Below are 23354 nucleotides of genomic sequence, written 5' to 3' on the forward strand. Positions count from 1 at the left end.
TACACTACACACTATACACGACACCTTACACTACACACCAGTCAACCCCTTATCAGTGTCTACCTTATCACGGACCAATTCAGACCTTATCGGTCACCCCGTGCCTTTATAAATCTCAATGTTCATCCCATACACTACACACTATACACGACACTATACACTACATACCAGTCAAGCCCTTATCAGTGTCTACCTTATCACAGACCAATTCAGACCTTATTGGTCACCACGTGCCTTTATAAATCTCAATGTTCATCCTATACACTACACTACACACTATACACGACACTATACACTACACACCAGTCAAGCCCTTATCAGTGTCTACCTTATCACAGACCAATTCAGACCTTATCGGTCACCCAGTGCCTTTATAAATCTAAATGTTCATTCAATACACAGCACTACACACTATACACTACACTATACACTACACACCAGTCAACCCCTTATCAGTGTCTACCTTATCACGGACCAATTCAGACCTTATTGGTCACCACGTGCCTTTATAAATCTCAATGTTTATCCTATACACTACACTACACACTATACACTACATACCAGTCAAGCCCTTATCAGTGTCTACCTTATCACACACCAATTCAGACCTTGTCGGTCACCCCGTGCCTTTATAAATCTCAATGTTCATCCTGTACACTACACTACACACTATACACAACACTACACTACACTACACACTATACACTACACTACACACTATACACTACACACCAGTCAACCCCTTATCAGTGTCTACCTTATCACAGACCAATTCAGACCTTATCGGTCACCCCGTGCCTTTATACATCTCAATGTTCATCCCATACACTACACACTATACACGACACTATACACTACATACCAGTCAACCCCTTATCAGTGTCTACCTTATCACAGACCAATTCAGACCTTATCGGTCACCCCGTGTCTTTATAAATCTCAATGTTCATCCTATACACTACACTACACACTCTACACGACACTATACACTACATACCAGTCAAGCCCTTATCAGTGTCTACCTTATCACAGACCAATTCAGACCTTATGGGTCACCACGTGCCTTTATAAATCTCAATGTTCATCCTATACACTACACTACACACTATACACGACACTATACACTACAAATCCTCGACTCACTGAGAACGAGGTAATGCCCCCCATTAAAGAACTAGAGGAATCATAAATTGATCAGAATAGACTACGTGGCAGTCTGCGTAACAAAAATATACAGGGTGCGTATCTTAAAACTATACTCAAGTTTACTGAGACGCAAAACTTGGGTACACTTTTAAGACGAATTTCAGAATAGTCCTCATTGTTTCAACTGTCACACCAGAGGATTGATCCGTCTACTTCTGGATTGGAAACCTAGTGTGCTAACCAATACATTATGATAATCAATGATTTAAAGCACTTCGTAGAGTACTGTTTTATGTTTCGTATTTACCAAGTTTGTATATTTCTGTACGTGGGCTTCAAGCTGTGCATGATGTTGCGTTTTGGCAGATTCCAACTCTTCCCTGGATTAAAAGAAAAAAAAAACATCATTGCAGGCGTAGTGATCGTCCCACACGATTCCCCGGAACAGAGTAATCAAGAAGGCGGGAGCAAACACATCCACGCGACGATTGGTTAGGGAACGGGGAGCCAAGAGGATTGGCCCGGAACATTCAAAAGGTAAAAGAGCGAGAGGGTTGGGTGGGCGTCAGGTGGGACGGTTAGGCCAGGTTCCATAGTTCCATTTGCATTTATTTGGTATAGCCCTGTGAGCCATTCGGCTCTTGAATCAGGTGCAACCACAACAAACAAAAAACATGAACAAGAAAACATCTTAAAGTGATTATGTGACTGTGCAAACAGAAAATCCAGGAAAAAAAACATCAAAATATTCCTGAAATAGCACCGTACACCAACTCTGTGTGCAAAAATCCCAGTGGGATGCAAGTCAAACAACAACAACCACAATACAACTTAGATTAAGGCCATCAGTCTAACTCCGTACTACAATAAACAAAAACATGGCCAAACCAAATAAACTTTTCAAAATCACCAAAATAAAAGCCATAAATGCAATGTAACAGTGATCATAGGGACTGTGACCGAATTTTTTACAATAAACTACATAAATAACATGCAACACCAAACCCTAGAGCCATATTTTAGGCCACTGAATATTAGTGGCAGCTAGAGGTGTACAACTCCTCCAGAGCAGTTTTGAGTGAAGATCTCATAGGTAGTGATGGAAGTTGCAGGTGAGGGTGAGAGAGAGGTGACGATTGGTGGAGTGCAACGAGGGGCGGAGCCAGGAAGAGGTTAAAAGAGGGGGCGGGAGGCGGAGTTGGGGTCGTTGCGGGAGAGAGAGAGCGGGGATGAAGGTGTGGACCCATGCCGTGAAATAAAGACCTTACCATGTGGATAAAGGGCCAGAGTCTTCTTTCACAGAGATGGGAGTTGTGTTTGTAACAAAAGTATGTCATCCACAAAAAGGAAAATATTGTGAATTGAAAAGCCCCCCCAAAAAAATAGGCAGGAACAACTTACTTTAATATTATTATTTGGTTCTTTCGGTAAAGTCACCACGTAGAAATAGAAAATAATAAATTACATAATATCATACGACGTTTCGATTGCAAAGCAAGCAATCATCATCAGGTACAAATGAAAGAGAAACAATTCCTAGTAAACTTAGAAATATAATGCAATACAGCGCAGAATGTCGGCTGACATAACAGTCAACACCCTACCTGGTTGATTACGTTTAAGAGAGAGATAAGACACAGAACCGGAGACACATACATATACAGACGCATAAGCGGAAAGAGTTAACACAGAGACAGAGAGAGAGACACATGTATGGGCATGGTTCTTTGCGGTAAAGTCACCACGTAGAAGGGAAACAATAAAATAATAAAAATATAAAACAATATAATTCTCACGACGTTTCGACTGCAACGCAAGAAGCAATCGTCGTCAGGTGTGAAAACCACAGCTGGAAATTTTCAACGAAGTTTATGAATCAGAACTTACGTTAGGTTTTTATTAATCGATTCCAACTTTTGAACTTTGACCTGTAACGCAGCTTCGTTGCGCTTTGTCGTCTGAAAACGAGAGCGTGGATCATTTTGTAAAAACAGTTTTGCGGTCTGCAATGTCCCACAAAGATGTGCATCGTGCGTACGTCCGAGCCAGAATACCTCAATGATGTCGGTAAGTTCCTCGTTTTGTTTCGCCACGCGAGAGAACAGCTCGGTCAGTTTCTCGTTTTCCAAAATAACCAGCCCCAACCTGTTTCTGATGTCAAGGCTGCATATTCTGTTAAAAATTTAAGATCGTTCGGGTACTTTTATTTCACACGCGGTTACTTAGCTCCAGGATATAAAAAAAAACCATAAGCAACAGTTGTGTAAATCCAAGAGAGGAGCAATTTATTCTCTGCATTGTACGATGCTGTGGAATGTTTGATGCACCATAAACCTTGGCCCAGTGTCAATAAAGCTAACAAACACACACATCGATATTGGGTAACATTATACTATAATCAGTAAGAACTTGTTTGCGATATCTACTATTTTCAGGTTTTATTTTATCTATCGTTTGAGTCAATTGACAAGCATTCATCCGAGAAAAAATAAAACCATGATTTTTAAACACACTGCCAAACTGTCTCAAAGCTTCACGATTTTTTGTCCGAAAGCTATTTATGGAACCAACGCTTAAGCTACACACACACACACAGACAGACGACATTGCCTGGGACTTGACACCTGTCAAGCACGCCGATTATTCACCGGCGTTTTATATCTTTAACCCGTCGATGCCATGCGTTTCAATAAACTCTACTTCCCTGGTGTCTACTTCCTGAACTCGGATAACCCTGTAGGGCAGTGGCTCTTCACAACCTGAGGGTGCGAGATTCCCTTTCTGGGGGGGTGCGAGACACGGCCAGATTTGTTTTCTTTAGAAGGTGAAAAAACAAAACGCAAATTTAGCGCGGATACGTTAGTACAACTACTTTGTTTCATCAACCCCTGTGTATTTATTGTGGCCTTACGTCCCACAGCGGGTGCAGAGGAGTTGCTGTGTACAGTAAAACCTTGGATTGCGAGTAACTTGGCCTGCGAGTGTTTGGCGAGACGGGCTACATTTGTAAATAAATATTAACTTGATAAACGAGCGAGGTTCTCGCAATACGCGCAGCGCACGTGTAGACACGCTTTGTACTGCCGGGCGTCACGTGATCACAACTGATGTACCGAGTGCTCTGATTATACGCGAGTGCTTTGGATTACAAAACACGTTTCCGGAACGAATCGTGCTCGCGATCCCACGGTTTCTACCGTATCGACGTCGTACGACGTTGTTAACGGCTGAGAGCCACAGGGGGTGGCAGGCTGCGGTCAAGGTGAAGAGACACCGCTCTCGGGGGAAGGACGGCCGGGGGTCGAAACGATAAAAGGGAGAGAGGGCGAAGGGGGAGGAGGAGGGGAACGCCTAAATGCGCCCGAATGAGCGAGCTGAAAAATAACGCTCCAACATTTACCTCTCCTGAGACAGCTCTGATTCCAGGACGTTCGCCGCGTTCAAGGCGTCTCTGAGGTCATTCTCCAAGACGCGCTCTTTTGCTTTCGCTCCGTTGAGTTCGCTCTGGAAGTTAAACGACGCCCCAAGATGCGGCGCCGGGCGACGCGAATTGCCACATTTGTGCGCGCAAAAAAGAGCATCCGCAGCGACGACAATTGACGCAATTCTACACGCGTTTGCAAACGATAACGCTCACAGGGAAGTGTTGCGCGGGTTATTATTTTACCCGTAGATTTAAGAAACGTTCGAAATACCTTGCTTTCGTTTTTCAGCGTTTCCATGGCGGCTATCCGCTGTTCCATTTGACAGACGGCTTCTTGGAGTGAAGCTCTCTCTCGTTTGAACGCGTCTAAGGATTCCTTCACGCAAGACACGACACGAGACCAACACCTCCTACGATACCCCAAGATGTGTTTATTGCACCACGGTGGGCGTAAGCTCTCGGATGCCGTAGCAATAGGTTTTACCCTTTTAACTGGCACCAAAAACTGACACCTTTATTCAAAGCATCATGTCTGCAATAACCGCAACACAAGCAGTCAAAATGCAAACAAAAAGACAACTCTGATAATGATATTGGCACTGTCCTTGAATTTGATTGGTCCACACCCGAGACGGCTTTTCTTAGAGCCTAGTCTCCACTGGTGTTGGACCAGAAGACGCCAAAAGGCGTACAACTCAAAAACAACGCACTATCAGAGTATTGAAGGCTCGGGGTGAGCATTTACATTATGAGACCTCCTTTGCCAGTAACAAGATATAGTAATAGGTTTTTACCCTTTTAACTGGCACAAAAAACTCAAATTCAAGGACAGTGCCAATATTATTATCAGAGTTGTCTCTTTTGTTTGCATTTTGACTGCTTGTGTTGTGGTTATTGCAGACATGATGCCTTGAATAAAGGTGTCAGTTTTTCGTGCCAGTTTGAAAGGGTAGAACCTATTACTATATCTTGTTACTGGCAAAGGAGGTCTCATAATGTAAATGCTCTCGGATGCCGTCTGAACGTTCCCTTTCTCTCCCCCCTCCCCCCCCCACGTGCTCCCCGAGCCTCTCGGGAGCCCAACGTGAAACGCCTTGCCAAGCAAAACAAAAAATATTGGGACGCGACCCAAAGGCCGTTGTGAGCACAGCGACGGAGACCGACGCAGTGGCCGGCGTTCCGTGTTTGATAAAATCGAAAAGCATCGTTAGACCTCCTTTGCCAGTGCCAAAATATAATAATATAATAGGGGTTTTCCCCCTTTTTTCTGGCAACGAAACTGAAACCTTTTTTTACAAGGATTCATGTCGCTGCATCGACCACAATACCTGCAGTCAAAACGCAAACAAAAAAACCTACTATGATAATATATATGTGGCATTGTCCTTGAAACTGATTGGTCCACACCTAGGGATGGCTTTCTTTTGAGCCTCGACCCAATTGGTGCTAGACCACATGACACCAAAAGGCGTCACACAGCTCAAAGACAATGCACTATCAAGGTAATGAGGGCTCGGGGTGAGCATCTACATCATTGGACCTCCTTTGCCAGTGCCAAAATATAATAATATAGGGGTTTTCCCCCTTTTTTCTGGCAACAAAACTGAAACCTTTTTTTACGAGGAGTCACGTCGCTGCATTGACCACAATATACCTGCAGTCAAAATTCAAACAAAAAACCTACTATGATAATATATGTGGCATTGTCCTTGAAACTGATTGGTCCACGCCAAAAGGCGTCACACAGCTCAAAAACAATGTACGCCTTTTGGCGTCATCTTGTCGAGCACCAATTGGGTCGAGGCTCAAAAGAAAGCCGTCCCTTGGTGTGGACCAATGAGTTTCAAGGACAATGCCACATATATATTATCATAGTAGGTTTTTTGTTTGCATTTTGACTGCAGGTGTTGTGGTTAATGCAGTGACGTGAATCCTCGTAAAAAGATTTCAGTTTTATTGCCAGAAAAAAGGGGAAAAACCCTATTATTATTATAAATCGAAAAGCGATTGTTTTTTTTTTTGGGTAACAAAGTGCGAGCCCCAATACGGCAACGCTGCATAGCTTGCTCAAGCAGGTGACTTCGCTGGCGGAAAACAATCCCAACGAAATTGAACCATTTCAGAGAAGTGGGGCGGGTGGGAAGATAAATCTAAATCATTTAATGTAGCTGCTACAAAGCTTTGGAACCATCTAGCATCGTCTCTTAGCACCTTCACTCTGTCATCTCTGTCCTCACCTAAACCGACTGTTAAGATCACAAAAGTTTCAAATGTGAATGTAAATAGTACAATCTAATTGATTTATTTTAAAAATGTAAACCTGTGTAATTGTTCAAATAGAATGATTTGCTGAGCCACCATTGACAAAGGAGCTTTTTTGGCTCATTGGGCTTTACTTGGCTAATGAACTTGTGAACTACAATCGCGACGTTGAACGTCGTCCGCTCTTCTGGCTGATATTGCGATAGACGACATTGAAATGTGCTCACCAGCGTTTCGCGATGTTTCACGTCGTTATTGTCGCTTGCAATCTTCAAATTATCTAAAAATAATAATCGAGTGATAATATTAATTAAGGATTACCAATAAACGTTGGACAACGATGAAAATATATTAAACAGACGTTAACAATGTACACTCCTGATAGAGGTCAAATGTCGCACGTGCGATAAATAATTAACACTCGCAATGGTCACTGACACTCTCAAAACGTTGCCTACCTATTTCTGTATTTTTTTCACGAATATTTCTTTCAAGCCTGCTACGAATCTCAGCTTCTTCGCTGCGCCTGATAAAAAAAAACATAACAAGACATCTGCCTCATTTAATTGTTTAAAAAAATGTCATACGCAACGCAGCACACAATCAATGCAAGACGAAAATCGTCCCCGTGTAGCCTTAACAGACTGTTGGGTCAAGTGCTGCTCGCGAGCATCATTGAAGGCCGGCACGGTACACGAGGGGGTGGGTGGCCAGCACCACGCCCGGCCGCCTTTGTCTCCCCAGTGGCGATGTTCACACACCGCACCAGGGTACTCATTTGAGGCCGAGTTGAGTGGAGGCCCGGGACCGGTTCGGATAATCGTCACGCGGACGTTGTGTTCGTGATGTGCGGCAGAAGCCAGATTAAACGATGCAGAAAACTGCATCGGTGAACAAACTGTACTCTATTATTGGTTCTTTTGGTAAAGTCACCACGTAGAAGGGAAACAATAAAATAATAAAAATATAAAACGATAAAATTCTCACGTGTGAAAACCACATATCAAGAAAATTTTCTTGCAGTGGTTTTCACACCTGAAGACGACCGTTTGGGTAATGGTCGAAACGTCGTGAGAATTTTTAATTGTTTTATATATATTTTATTATTTTGTTGTTTCCCTTCAACGTGACTTTACCGAAAAAACTAAGAATATGTACTGTATTTGTTTTGCTTTACAGATACAACAACAGTCAGAGATGTTCTACGCAATGCAGCGCCTTCCCCTTAGTAGCTCCCAACGTCTGAAATTCACAAACTTGAAAACTCGCTAATAACTTAATTGGGAGAAACACGAAGCAACTGTCGCCCCCTACTGCAAAATAATTGCAGACCCAGCGCATCGTGGCTGCTTCTCCCTCTCCCCCCTCCTCCGTTCCGAACAATGATGGACTCGTCCGTCTGAACAAAGCTCGTCGCTTTCCGTGGTGCTAACGTTGAAACAAGGAAAAAATAAACCGGCATGCTAATCCCTCACACTAACATTCTGCCTTTAACATTCTGCTAATCCAACACATTAACACAGCTATTTCAATGCTAAATTGTTCTGTTGATATGTAAACTCGGACTTTAACACCCTGCTAATCCAACACATTAACACAGCTACTTCAATGCTAAATCCTTCTGTTGATATGTAAACTCTGATTTTAACATAGCTACTTCCGTGACCAGTCACATGCTGATCCCTCACACTAACATCATGCTAATCTCCCAGTTACATGCTAATTTCTGACTTTAACATCTTGCTAATCCAACACATTAACACAGCTACATCAATGCTAAATCCTTCTGTTGATATGTAAACTCGGACTTTAACATAGCTACTACCGTGACCAGTTACATGTTAATTCCTCACATTAACATCCTGCTAATCTCCCAGTTACATGCTAATTCCTCACATCAACATCATGCTAATCTCCCAGTTACATGCTAATTCCTCACATTAACATCCTGCTAATCTCCCAGTTACATGCTAATTCCTCACATTAACATCATGCTAATCCAACACATTAACTTAGCTACTTCAATGCTAAATCCTTCTGTTGATATGTAAACTCCTTCGTCAAGGGGCTCTGCTCCTCCCACCCAGCTTAAAAGACACTGCCAAGCTTAGCAGTGTTCACTCGAGCGCCGTCTTCCCGACAGTTCTGTTCCTTCACCTAAGGAAGGCTACTTGTGTTGTGGCCGAAACGTCATGAGAATTTTATTTTATGTTTTATTTTTATTATTTTATTTCCATTCTACGTGGTGGTGACTTTACCGAAAGAACCAAGAATATGAATCCCTGCAGTCACGAAAGCTTTAAATGGAAATTTAAACTGTACTGTATTTGTTTTGCTTTACAGATACCACAACAGTCAGAGATGTTCTACGCAATGCAGCGCCTTCTCCTTAGTAGCTCCCAACGTCTGCAATTCACAAACTTGAAAACTCGCTAATAACTTAATTGGGGGAAACACGAAGCAATTGTCGCCCCCTACTGCAAAACAATTGCAGACCCCCTTCTAAACGTGAACACTGTGGGGCAGTGTCCTTCACTGCAAGGCCGGCGGGCCACGAGCGGCCCCTGGTGGCCTCTTGTGCGGCCCCTGACAATACCCAGATCTGAAATCACCTCCCCATCGTCGTCGTCGTCGTCGTCCTCGTGTGCTGCTGTCAAACCCAGCGGTGTTAAAACGTGTGGCGGCCCTCACGCTGTACCGTGTCTTATCGGCGGACGTGCCCCACCCCCCCCGACCCGCCCTCGCCCTCCGCCACCTCTGAAAATGAGTGAAGAACACCGCCGTGGGGCTTTCCTGCATCAACCAGCGTAGTACGTGACAATAGCGACGCAACGATAATTAATGTCTTCTTTGGTTCTTTCGGTAAAGTCACCACCACGTAGAATGATAATAAAATAATAAATTGATAAAATGACACGATAAAATTCTCACGACGTTTCGGGCCACGACACAAGCGGCCTTCATCAGGTGAAGGGACGAGAATGTCTGGAGGACAGCGCTGGAGCGCTGAGGCAGTCTCGTCCCTTCACCTGATGAAGGCCGCTTGTGTTGTGGCCGAAACGTCGTGAGAATTTTATCGTGTTATTTTATTTTATTATTTAATACAATTAATCCTTGCAGTCACGAACGCTTTAAATCGATGAATAACGTCTCGGCACGCGACACGTGCCGTGTTGTAAAAGTTCACCACTTGCCTCTGGCTGGCTGCTGCTGTCAACTCTTCGTTTGCCTTCTCCAGGTTTTGCACAATCACGTTCAGGTCCCGACGTTCTTGCTGCAGCTTGTCGCACGACAGCCGCAGCTCCGCGGTGCTTGCGGTGAACTCTCGCTCCTTCTCCACAAAACTTCTCTCCGCGTTTTGCATCCCAGCCTGCATTCAGACCGTACGATGATGAAATCGATGAGGCGGGTGACCCGCTGCATTTGTTCAGATACAGTGAAAAAAGCTTGAGACTTTTCCAAAAAGGCTAAGAGAAAACCATTCCTTATTCGTGGTTCTTTCGGTAAAGTCGCCACGTAGAAGGGAAACTATAAAATGATTAAAATATTAAACAATTAAATTCTCACGACGTTTCGACGGCAACACAAGCAATCATCATCAGGTGTGAAAACCACAGCAAGAACATTTGGAATAAGTGGCGGTGAAAATTTTTTCTTGCTGTGGTGTTCACACCTGATGATGATTGCTTGAGTTGCCGTCGAAACGTCGTGAGAATTTTATTGTTGCATATTTTTATTATTTTATTGTTTCCCTTCTACGTGGCGACTTTACCCGAAAGAACCAAGAATATGAATCCCTGCAGTGACCAAAGCTTTAAATCAAAAAGAAAACCATTCCGTTAAAAATATCCAGTTAAGGAATGCAGACAATATTAGCGATGTAATAAATATGAACGGATACATATTCTTAGCTTTTTCGGTAAAGTCACGTTGAAAGGAAACAATAAAAATAATAAAATATATAAAACAATAAAAATTCTCACGACGTTTCGACCATAACACAAACGGTCATCATCAGGTGTGTCGGTTTGCATTAATGTATTTATTTTTAAAACACCGTTTAAACACCGTTTAAAAATAAATTAATTAATGCAAACCGACACACCTGATAACGACCGTTTGTGTTATGGTCGAAACGTCGTGAGAATTTTTATTGTTTTAAATATATTTTATTATTTTGTTTCCCTTCAACGTGGTGACTTTACCGAAAGAGCTAAGAATATGAATCGCTGCAGTCACGAAAGCTTTAAATAAAAAAAAATGAACGGATAGGTCACCTGCAGCGTGCTTTCAACTTCCCGACGGCGATTTACTTCGAGTTTCAGGGTACCACTTTCTTTCTGCGTTTGCTCAAGCCGTGCTTGAAAGTTGCCTGTTAATTCATGCAAAACAAACGAAATCGGGATCGACTTTCACGGTCGGGACGTGCAGACATTTGCCCACCGCGCACACGCACAAACACATCCGGGCTCGTTGGCAATAAAAAGCGGGCAACTTGAAGTGTGCTCTCACGCTCTGTTTCTTCGAGTCGAGCGCAGCTTTCAATGGAATCTTGCAGCTTTTGCGAGGCCGTTTTGAGCTCTTCATTTTTTAACTCCAACAGCTCGGACATTTCTTTGGCCTAAGAGCGATGAGACGGAACTCTCTGTTTGCTAACTACTGAACGACAATGATAATAATACGACTTTACGCACGGATCTATGAAATGACCTACTGCTGGGCAAGGCGAGTTTTCTGGTTTGCAAGTCATCATTGAAGTCAGATAAGTTGTGTTTACCAGACTGAAATGAACTTGAGAAATCAAGACAAAGAGGTAGAAATGTGCACATCCCATATATTTCGTTGAACAAATGCGTTTAGGGCACTGAATACGTTCTAAAGTGGAAATAATTCACATTTTAAGCATTATATTGTTATACAGACGTTTGTAAATTGTAAAAGCAATGTATGAACACTGTACACAATGGCAATAGTAGGCATTAAAGGCAATAGTTTGGGATAGGAACATTAATATATCAGTTTTTATTTGAAGGTGATCTTGATCTTCAAAGGATATTTTATGATTGAGACAGGCATGCCTTTAGGAGCTACATTTCTTACATTTGAAATCAACAAAAATGTATGAGCCTGAATTATAAAAGACCCTTGGGGTTTGAGCTATATATACACACTGGTTTGTAAAAGGTAATGCGTGGTCGTTTAATCCAATATTTTTTTTATCCCAACGTGCATTTAAAATGTGAGCAAAAGCGATCAGCTCATGAATTCACACGAACCTGGCTTTCTTTAATCGTCAACTTGTTTACAAAGTCCCACCGCGCTCTTCCCATCGCGTCCACAGCTGCTTCCACTGCGTACGACACACGCGTCGTACGTTCAACAAAGTGGCTGAGCGCGTCAATATTCATCCAGTAAAAACCACAACGGTCATCGATCATCATCGACGGTGCTCTGCGTATCACTGAGCAGCCGTGCATTGCGTCACCCGGCACGAGACTCACCTTTGCCCAACGCAATATTCTTGTCATTTTGAGACTTTAAATTCAATTCGCTGAAAGTCACCGCAAACGTCTTTAAGAGAGGATGACAGCGGGGATCCAGCATCAATGTTAAATGTGCACGTGCGTACGTTTATACCGTTACACGTTTCTCAAGAAATACAATTAAATGAAAACAAAATTTAAAAAGCATCACACATTTTACCTTCAGTTCTGCTTTCAGCGACGAATGAACAGCTTCCACTTGTTCCTGTTCTGTTTCAGCTGCCATTATCACCGTGCAGACGTGACCCACGTGAGTCAACGACAAGCAAGTTTAATCACTAAACGTGTTACACCGTCAACGTCCATTATCACCGTACGCACGTGACCCACGTGAGTCAACGACAAGCAAGTTTAATCACTAAACGTGTTACACCGTCAATGTCCATTATATCACCGTACGCACGTGACCCACGTGAGTCAACAATAAGCAAGTTTAATCGCTAAACATGTCACACCGTTAATGTCATTATCACCGTGCGGACGTGACCCACGTGAGTCAACGACAATCAAGTTTAATCACTAAACGTGTTACACCGTCAATGTCATTATCACCCATAATAAAGGTTTTTGGGTTAGATCGCGTTTATTTATAAATGTGTCGTAACCCTCCACCACCCGACACGGCCAATCAGCAAAGAAAAGTGTCACGTTGACAAAAGACAAATAATTCACTACTTCAGCCCACCGGTGTGTTGAAGAGTTAATCCACATTTACAGTTTGAGTACGACGTTTCGCTGGTAAATACTTCCAGCATCATCGGGCAATTCGCCAGAATGGTAAAGCCCTCGCTTGCTCCCGGTTTTATATAGAGCAGAAGAGTGACGTCATCACTTAACTCATCAGGTGCAGTGATTAGAGGCGGAGGGGGGGGTAATGTAATTATATAATCGATTAGTAATCAGTCATTGGTTATGATTAGTAATGAGTTGTAGATTAGTAATTCTTTAAATCAAAATGTAATGTGTATTATTTAATAATACGCTTCCAGGCCGCACTGAGCCGGTAGCTGTCAGAGCGATTAAAGTTATTCTTGTTCCTCTCAATTTCAATGGATTCTCTAATTAGTCTTTGCCAGTAATAATTAGTTTTACACACCACTGCAACATTGTCAAAATCAATTGAGTGTCCTTGTTGACAAGCATGTTCTGCCACTGCCGACAGTTGTGTTTGAGATAATTTAATATTTCTCTGATGTTCTTTTAGTCTTACGCTGATGTTACGTCCCGTCTGCCCAATGTAGCAGCTGCCACATGAACAATTAATCCGATATACACCTTCTGTTGATAGTTTAGGTAATGCGTCTTTAGTGCAAGATACTAGTTTTTGAATTTTGTGTACTGTACCAAATCTTACTGTAATGTTTTGCTTTTGCAAAACGCGGGCTAATTTGTCAGTTACTCCTGAGATATATGGAATTTTTATTGTTTTAACAATCTGGTCGCTTTCAGTAGTATTGCTTTGCGATCGTGATTTGGCATTCAGTGCTCTGTTAATAATGAGGCAGAGATGACTAGACATGAGGTTGCTAAAATAATTGAGAATAGCAAAGTTCCAAAAGTAAATATTAGCTCTAACGAGGCAAAAGCCTTAAGAGAGCTGCGTGTAAATAAGGATATCCAAATCCTAGCAGCTGATAAAGGCCGCACTACTGTACTGATGTCACGAGCCGATTATGATAATAAAATTAGAAATTTACTAGAGGAAAGTACCTACATTAAAATTAAACGAGATCCAACTAATACTTTAGAACGTAAGACCACTGCAATAATTGCAAATTCATTAATCCCTAAAAATGAGCAATACCTAATTAAGCCAAGGGCCTCAAAACCACCTAGACTCTATGGGCTACCAAAGATTCATAAAATCGGCATCCCATTACGACCCATAGTCAGTACAATTGGCTCTGCCACATATCAATTAGCAAAATATATAACCAAACAAATACAGCCCTACATCGGTAAGACATCTTCATTCATAAAAAATTCAGAACATCTTGTGAATGTGATTAAAGATATTAAACTTACTCCTGATGATATTCTGGTAAGCTTTGATGTGATTTCTCTATTCACTAAGGTTCCAGTGGACGAATCGCTTAAATTACTTGATACACTAGTAAAGAATACCGGTTTACAAAAAGATATTCCGAAACTTGCTGGCCATTGCTTAAATAACACTTACTTCTTATGGAGAGGGGATTTCTTTAAACAAAAGGAAGGAGCAGCAATGGGTTCTCCTTTATCCCCTGCTATAGCAAATTTGTACATGGAAAACTTTGAAATAAGAGCACTTGCCTCGAGCACATTAAAACCATCCTTTTGGTTTAGGTATGTGGATGACACTTTGGTTGTCTGGCCACATGGTAAAGATACACTTAATGATTTTCTAAATCATCTCAATGCACAAAACCCGGCCATCCAGTTCACCATGGAAATGGAGGTGAATAATACACTCCCATTCCTAGATATTTTGCTTGGACATGGCCTAAATGGTAAAATAACACACAGCGTTTACAGAAAGCAAACGCACACTGATGCCTATCTGAATGCAGAATCACATCATCATCCAGCTCAAAAATCCTCTCTTATTAAGACGCTCGTGCATCGGGCGAAAACAGTGTCAGATGGTGAGAGTCTAGTGAGAGAGATTAAACACGTTAAAGACGCACTACGACAGAATGGCTACAATAATGCTCAAATTAACAGAGCACTGAATGCCAAATCACGATCGCAAAGCAATACTACTGAAAGCGACCAGATTGTTAAAACAATAAAAATTCCATATATCTCAGGAGTAACTGACAAATTAGCCCGCGTTTTGCAAAAGCAAAACATTACAGTAAGATTTGGTACAGTACACAAAATTCAAAAACTAGTATCTTGCACTAAAGACGCATTACCTAAACTATCAACAGAAGGTGTATATCGGATTAATTGTTCATGTGGCAGCTGCTACATTGGGCAGACGGGACGTAACATCAGCGTAAGACTAAAAGAACATCAGAGAAATATTAAATTATCTCAAACACAACTGTCGGCAGTGGCAGAACATGCTTGTCAACAAGGACACTCAATTGATTTTGACAATGTTGCAGTGGTGTGTAAAACTAATTATTACTGGCAAAGACTAATTAGAGAATCCATTGAAATTGAGAGGAACAAGAATAACTTTAATCGCTCTGACAGCTACCGGCTCAGTGCGGCCTGGAAGCGTATTATTAAATAATACACATTACATTTTGATTTAAAGAATTACTAATCTACAACTCATTACTAATCATAACCAATGACTGATTACTAATCGATTATATAATTACATTACCCCCCCCTCCGCCTCTAATCACTGCACCTGATGAGTTAAGTGATGACGTCACTCTTCTGCTCTATATAAAACCGGGAGCAAGCGAGGGCTTTACCATTCTGGCGAATTGCCCGATGATGCTGGAAGTATTTACCAGCGAAACGTCGTACTCAAACTGTAAATGTGGATTAACTCTTCAACACACCGGTGGGCTGAAGTAGTGAATTATTTGTCTTTTGTCAACGTGACACTTTTCTTTGCTGATTGGCCGTGTCGGGTGGTGGAGGGTTACGACACATTTATAAATAAACGCGATCTAACCCAAAAACCTTTATTATGAATAATATTGGTCGCGAAAGCCTACGTGTTAAACTGTCATTATCACCGTACGCACGTGACCCACGTGAGTCAACGACAAGCAAGTTTAATCACTAAACGTGTAACACCGGCAACGTCCAATGGTCGGCGAATGTTGAGAATGTACCTCTGGTTAATGTTTGTTGCACTGAAGAGGACTGGCCCTTCAGATCGTCACACATCTGCCTGGTGGCACGGATCCTTACGGACACGGGCACATTGCAAGGACGGCGGGTCAGAAAACCTTCGTAGGAACGTATCCGCCATTTTAAGGCAAAGCGCATTGCAGATGAAGATATTCTTGGTTCTTTCGGTGAAGTCACGTAGAAGGGAAACAACAAAATAAAAACTCACCGTGATTTTGTTGTTTTCTGTGACTTTACCGAAAGAACCAAAGAACGTGAATTCCTGCAGTCGCGAAAGTTTTTAAAATGAAAATGCAGAGAGGATGTTGGTGTCATCAACAAGTCGCTCGTTTGTTCTGCCGGCGTGACCTCTGACCTCCACCCAGTAGTCCACTCAGGGGCGGAGCAACAGGGGGGAATGGGGGGGGGGTCAGCCCCCCCCTGAAAATTTGGGGAAGTCGGTAAATCGGGATAACCGGATATCCGGCTGCTGCAAAATGCCGCAGGCTGCCACCTTGTGATGCCACCTTGTGTGCTGCCCTGCAGGCTGTCACCTTGTGCTGCCCTGCAGGCTGTCACCTTGTGCTGCCCTGCAGGCTGCCACCTCGTGTGCTGCCCTGCAGGCTACCACCTTGTGTGCTGCCCTGCAGGCTACCACCTCGTGTGCTGCCCTGCAGGCTACCACCTTATGATGTCACCTTGTGCTGCCCTGCAGACTGCCACCTTGTGCTGCTGCCCTGCAGGCTGCCACCTTGTGATGTCACCTTGTGTGCTGCCACCTCGTGCTGCCCTACAGGCTGCCACCTTGTGCTGCCCTGCAGGCTGCCACCTTGTGTGCTGCCCTGCAGGCTGTCACCTTGTGCTGCCCTGCAGGCTACCACCTTGTGCTGCCACCTTGTGATGTCACCTTGTGATGTCACCTCGTGCTGCCCTGCAGGCTGCCACCTTGTGCTGCCCTGCAGGCTGCCACCTTGTGCTGCTGCCCTGCAGGCTGCCACCTTGTGTGCTGCCCTGCAGGCTGCCACCTTGTGTGCTGCCCTGCAGGCTGCTTGAGCGGCAGCCTTGCGAACTTATCGAACTTACTGGCCACGTCGGCGGCTCCGACCTATTAATAAACTCCGCAGCTCAAATCCAATAATAAGTTTTATACATTTGTGGTGCCCATTGGAAAACACAAACACACTGAGATATCTCAGAATGTTGAAGTCAGCAACCCCCCCAAAGTCAAAATCCTGGCTCCTCGCCCCTGAGTCCACCGGACATCTCTGAAATCTACCGGACATTTGTTACAAAAAAAAGAGCTTCATTGCTCTTCGGGTTTCTCCAGTAAGTTGAGGAACCTAAACAGAGGACAGAGATGAAATTCGAGGGAAATTAATAACTTCTTACTTCTCCATTAAATCTCCTTTGATGTCAATCACGTCTTGAAGTTGCGCGCTGAGGTGTACATTTTCAAGCTGAAAGGAAACACGACACACACACTTCGCTGAGGTGACGCATACAGCTTCAACACAGTTGTCTGATAATTGTTATCTGACACACAGCACTGATAATGATGTTCGGGTTTCATAAAGCATCGTCAATCATGCAGACAAAGCGATCGCTGAGGAACCACAGACACGAATCTTATTGCTGTCCAGTTGAAGCTACAAACAGATCAGAAGCACCTTTAAATCATTGTCTTGGCAAACCAAGTGTTTCTCTATTTTAGTTAACAATGACGAATGATGAGTGGACACAATTACCAATCATAATGATGACTATGGGGAATCCACAAAAACAACCTAATCGTGATTATAACCAGACGAAATTAATGAGTTTGAAACAATATGCAGACTAAGATAATGTAGCAACGTTATTTGAGATGCCACTGCATCTCCCATTGAGCACGGTTGGCTACGTACGGTGTGAAAGAAGTTCAACATACACACACGCAGCACGGTTGGCTACGTACGGTGTGAAAGAAGTTCAACAAACACACACGTAGCACGGTTGGCTACGTACGGTGTGAAAGAAGTTCAACATACACACACGTAGCACGGTTGGCTACGTACGGTGTGAAAGAAGTTCAACATACACACACGTAGCACGGTTGGCTACGTACGGTGTGAAAGAAGTTCAACATACACACACGTAGCACGGTTGGCTACATACGGTGTGAAAGAAGTTCAACATACACACACGTAGCACGGTTGGCTACGTACGGTATGAAAGAAGTTCAACATACACACACGTAGCACGGTTGGCTACGTACGGTGTGAAAGAAGTTCAACATACACACACACATAGCACGGTTGGCTACGTACGGTGTGAAAGATGTTCAACAAACATACACATAGCACGGTTGGCTACGTACGGTGTGAAAGAAGTTCAACATACACACACGTAGCACGGTTGGCTACGTACGGTGTGAAAGATGTTAAACATACACACACGTAGCACGGTTGGCTACGTACGGTGTGAAAGAAGTTCAACATACACACACACATAGCACGGTTGGCTACGTACGGTGTGAAAGAAGTTCAACATACACACACATAGCACGGTTGGCTACGTACGGTGTGAAAGAAGTTCAACATACACACAGTGCACTGAGGAAAACCAAACCTGATCATTGGCTACGTGTCTACGTCAAAAGATTGATGAAGTTTACCGATTAGCTGACAATAAATGTTTGGGTTTGGAGAAATGAGGAGCCACTCACACCAACATTGAATGAAAGCGTTCCACTGCTTTAGTCGACAAGACTAAGAGATATATTTTTGGTTCTTTCGGTAAAGTCACCACGTAGAAGGGAAACAATAAAGTAATAAAAATATAAACAATAAAATTATCACGACGTTTCGACGGCAACACAAGCAATCATCGTCAGGTGTGAAAACCACAGCAAGAAAATTTTTAAAAAGTGGCGGTGACATTTTTTTCTTGCGGTGGTTTTCACACCTGATGATGATCGCTTGCGTTGCAGTCGAAACGTCGTGAGAATTTTATTGTTTTAAATTTTTATTATTTTATTTTTTCCCTTCTACGTGGCGACTTTACCGAAAGAATCAAGAAGAAGACGAAGAAGAGATTTGAAGTTTACGTCACTGCAGGAATCCATAATCGTTGGTTCATTCGGTAAAGTCACCACCACGTAGAAGGGAAACAATAAAATAATAAAAAATATAAAACAATAAAAGTCTCACGACGTTTCGACTGCAACACAAGCAATCATCATCAGGTGTGAAAACCACAGCAAGAATTTTTTTTAAAGAGCGGCGGTGAAAATTGTTTTCTTGCTGTGGTTTTCACACCTGACGATGATCGCTTGCGTTGCAGTCGAAACGTCGTGATAATTTGATCGTTTTACATTTTTATTATTTTATTGTTTCCCTTCTACGTGGCGGTGACTTTACCGAAAGAACCAAGAATATGAATCCCTGCAGTCACGAAATATTTAAATAAAAATTTAATAAGACTAAGAGATTTGAAGTTTTTCGTCACCGCAGGAATCCACAGTCTTTGCTTTCATTCAAGTAAAGTCGCGTAGCGCGTATAAAAATACAACACAAAATAATGAATCAAATCACGACGTTTCCATCGCGACACCACAGGCGGCGGTCGTCCTCAGGCGAAAATAAAAATTAAACCTCTTGCTGCTGCTGCTGCTGCTGTTGTTGTTGTTGTGACAGGACTCTCTCGCTGGTTCAGCAGTTCCACTGCAGGGATTACTTTTTTTACCGCCCGAGGACAAAGCGCTTGAGGTGTTGCGATCGAAACGTCGTGGACATTTTATCATCTTTATACCTACCACGTGACTTTACCGAAGTAACCAAAGATTAAAGGCCAAGAGAATGACCGCGCGCAATGCACAAATACTCCGCGGAAACTCGACAAGTCGTCGGCCCGCAAACCAACTCAGCCACCCCTAGCGACAAAATGCATTTGCTTGTTTCTCTAAATAGCAGTAACACTAAATCACTCATATTACGGGAATACAAACGCTTTATTTTTTTAAACGCAGCTACGAGGTTTTTTTTTAGGGGGGGCGCATTTAGACCCGAGGGTTAAGGTCGTTTTTCCTCACCTAATTTTTGAATATCACGAGTTTAATTTAATAATTATAATGACGTACATTGTAATTACTCTCCGGATCAGCCTGCATCACAACCCCGCGAACCACCCGGAGGAGCGTGGAGGACCACCGGTGGTACGGGGGAGGGAGGGAAGGTGACCACACTGTGAGAAGCACTGCTTTAGAGAAATGAGACCACTTACTGCTGCTGCTGTTGCCCACCTGTGTTACTCACAGCCCTGAGGACCACCCGGAGGAGCGTGGTGGACCACCGGCGATACCGGGGGTGAGTGACCACACTGAGAAGCACTGCTTTAGAGAAATGAGACCACTTACTGCTGCTGCTACCCACCTGTGTTTGTCGAGTTGATTTCTGCAGAGCGTCGGCCGTCTCCTGGGCCATTCTGACAGCTTCCTCCTTTTTGCTGAGCTCAGAGTGAACTCTGACCTTCCACATGTTCAACTTGTTCATTTCACAGCGCAAATAATTGTACGTCCTTGACACGTGATCTTTATTCTGCGAAGAAAAAAAACCAACCAAACACAACACACGGCATGAGGAGCGTGTGTCAGCAGCTTCCCAAGCCGTAGTGTCGTGAACACATCAAGATTTTCCGCTGCCCGATGACCGATTATTCGCGATAAACGTTCTTGGGTTGGCTCGCGTAAGTGTGTGTCGTTACCCTCCACCACCCGACCCAGCCAGTGAGGTTTGTCACGTAAACAAAACGCGCCAGTGAATTACTACTCCGGCCCACCGGTGTGTCGGAGAGTAAATCCACAACATTTACACATTCATACTTTACGCGATATAACCAAAAAAACATTTATTATACGAATATAATTGGTCGCGAAAGCCTACGTGTTGAACTGATTATTATTACTCCATTTCAACCGAAAACTCGATCAAGTCATGTACAAGCACAAATACACGGTTTTTTTATTTTTTAAATATACTTTCCCTCAAAACGTCTTTGCCAAGTGCTGTGAACGTAAAAAGGTTTAAGGCACAGATCTGAAATTGTTTGATCGTAATCACTGCTGGCAAAAGGGCCTCCACTAGAGGGCGCTCAGTAGAGGCTGAACTCTTCCACGCTGTTCAAGACGTCTTGGAAGAGAAACCCTCACTAGGGGCTGAACTCTTCCTCGCTGGGGAGACGTCTTGGTAGAGAAACCCTCACTAGGGGCTGAACTCTTCCACGCTGTTCAAGACGTTTTGGAAGTGAAACCCTCACTAGGGGCTGAACTCTTCCACGCTGTTCAAGACGTCTTGGAAGAGAAACCCTCACTAGGGGCTGAACTCTTCCACGCTGTTCAAGACGTCTTGGTAGAGAAACCCTCACTAGGGGCTGAACTCTTCCACGCTGTTCAAGACGTCTTGGTAGAGAAACCCTCACTAGGGGCTGAACTGTTCCACGCTGTTCAAGACGTCTTGGAAGAGAAACCCTCACTAGGGGCTGAACTCTTCCACGCTGTTCAAGACGTCTTGGTAGAGGAACCCTCACTAGGGGCTGAACTCTTCCACGCTGTTCAAGACGTCTTGGAAGAGAAACCCTCACTAGGGGCTGAACTCTTCCACGCTGTTCAAGACGTCTTGGTAGAGAAACCCTCACTAGAGACTGAACTCTTTCACGCTGTTCAAGATGTCTTGGTAGAGAAGCCCTCACTAGGGGCTGAACTCTTCCACGCTGTTCAAGACGTCTTGGTAAAGACACCCTCACTAGGGGCTGAACTCTTCCACGCTGTTCAAGACGTCTTGGTAGAGAAACCATCACTAGGGGCTGAACTCCTCCATGCTGGGGAGACGTCTTGGAAGTGATGGTAGTACCCACACTTTACCCCACCACATGCGGCCTGCCATTCAACTGCGGTGTACCAATATATACTGCAGAGTGGACAGAGGTGGGACATTGTAGACACGTGCCTATTAAACCTGGCACGCCTGGACATCACGACCTTGTGGACCGCAAGTCCAACGTGCTGAACCATTGCGCACCGTGGCAGCAGCCCCAAGCTTCGTGAAACTAAATAAATTTTCACTTGAAGCTTTCGTGACTGCAGTGATTCACATTCTCGGTTCTTTCGGTAAAGTCACCGCCACGTAGAAAGGGAAACAATAAAATAATAAAAATATAAAACAATTGAATTATCACGACGTTTCGACTGCAACACAAGCAGCGATCATCGTCAGGTGTGAAAACCACAGCAAGAAAATTTGAAAAAAGTTTTTTTTAAACGTCAGTACCACGGAGAGCGATTTGGCAGCTTGTTCAGATGTCTGAAACGTCGCGAGAATTTTATTGTTTTATATTTTTATTATTGTATTGTTTCCCTTCTACGTGGTGACTTTACCGAAAGAACCGAGAATATGAAACTAGATGAATCGGTATTTTCTTAGAATGACCGTATTATTAATGTGAAATAACGATGCACATCTGTGGGCACGTTTCAATGTGATCAGCGAGTCATCTTGCCTCTTGCCAATCAAGCGGCACCGGCGGCAGCGGCGGCGGCGGCGTGCTCTGCCGAGGTTGATGCTGCTCAGTGATGTTTGCTTGAGCTGCGAACAAAAATTGCGCACAATTAAGTTAAAGTACATCCTAGATTTAAAGTTTTCGTGACTGCTAGGATCCATACTCTTTGGTTCTATTGGGTTTATTTTCACCTACGTGACTTTACCCAATAGAACCAAAGAGTATTAAAGTACATCGTTCATAATAGCACCGCACGAGATGTACATTGGTACACGTTGACACACGTATCGCTTTTTAGAACTTTCCAACTGAGGTTTAGTGCTCAGCTCAGTCGGGGTGTCTGTCGGCAATGAGAGGTTATGATGAGCATCATAAATATGAATAAATCTTCAGTAAAATTGCGTTCTGATATAAAGTGCTTGCCCTGTAGAAAAATCGGCGAACTGACCAAAAGTTTTTTTCCAATGTATATCAGCCGTTTTTTTCCAAAAAAACTTTGGAGACAAAAGCCAGCGTTAAAGGAACCCATCAACTAAACGAAACTAAACTTGTTATTTTACCACGTAAGAGCCCGCTCGGATACGTAGCTCTTGTTCAGAAGCGACCTGGCCACAGTTGATAAGCTCAACAAAGTGGTTCCTCACCACGTGTCAATGTATATCAGCCGC

At 43.4% G+C, this 23354-nt stretch overlaps 1 protein-coding gene across 1 annotated transcript in view; it reads right to left on the reverse strand.

Moving 5' to 3' along the window:
• Positions 1-23354, reverse strand: part of LOC142908917 (uncharacterized) — a 44767-nt gene that overhangs the window by 16895 nt on the left and 4518 nt on the right. Inside the window, exons 3-19 of the mRNA XM_076059577.1 lie at positions 22687-22772; positions 20565-20729; positions 17545-17612; positions 16158-16231; positions 12536-12594; positions 12334-12403; positions 12109-12182; positions 11345-11453; positions 11110-11204; positions 10027-10202; positions 7291-7358; positions 7060-7112; positions 4842-4946; positions 4547-4650; positions 3201-3318; positions 3034-3104; positions 1454-1526 (exon numbers count right to left, since the gene is read on the reverse strand). Of these exons, the coding sequence (XP_075915692.1) occupies positions 1454-1526; positions 3034-3104; positions 3201-3318; positions 4547-4650; positions 4842-4946; positions 7060-7112; positions 7291-7358; positions 10027-10202; positions 11110-11204; positions 11345-11453; positions 12109-12182; positions 12334-12403; positions 12536-12594; positions 16158-16231; positions 17545-17612; positions 20565-20729; positions 22687-22772 (1568 nt within the window). The remainder of the gene's footprint in view (positions 1-1453; positions 1527-3033; positions 3105-3200; positions 3319-4546; positions 4651-4841; positions 4947-7059; positions 7113-7290; positions 7359-10026; positions 10203-11109; positions 11205-11344; positions 11454-12108; positions 12183-12333; positions 12404-12535; positions 12595-16157; positions 16232-17544; positions 17613-20564; positions 20730-22686; positions 22773-23354) is intronic.

The sequence above is a fragment of the Petromyzon marinus genome, unplaced genomic scaffold, assembly GCF_048934315.1.
Source record: "Petromyzon marinus isolate PM22_M1 ecotype Great Lakes invasive population unplaced genomic scaffold, UKy_Petmar_22M1.pri1.0 PM_G_Scaffold_11, whole genome shotgun sequence".
Taxonomy (NCBI): Eukaryota; Metazoa; Chordata; class Hyperoartia; order Petromyzontiformes; family Petromyzontidae; genus Petromyzon; species Petromyzon marinus.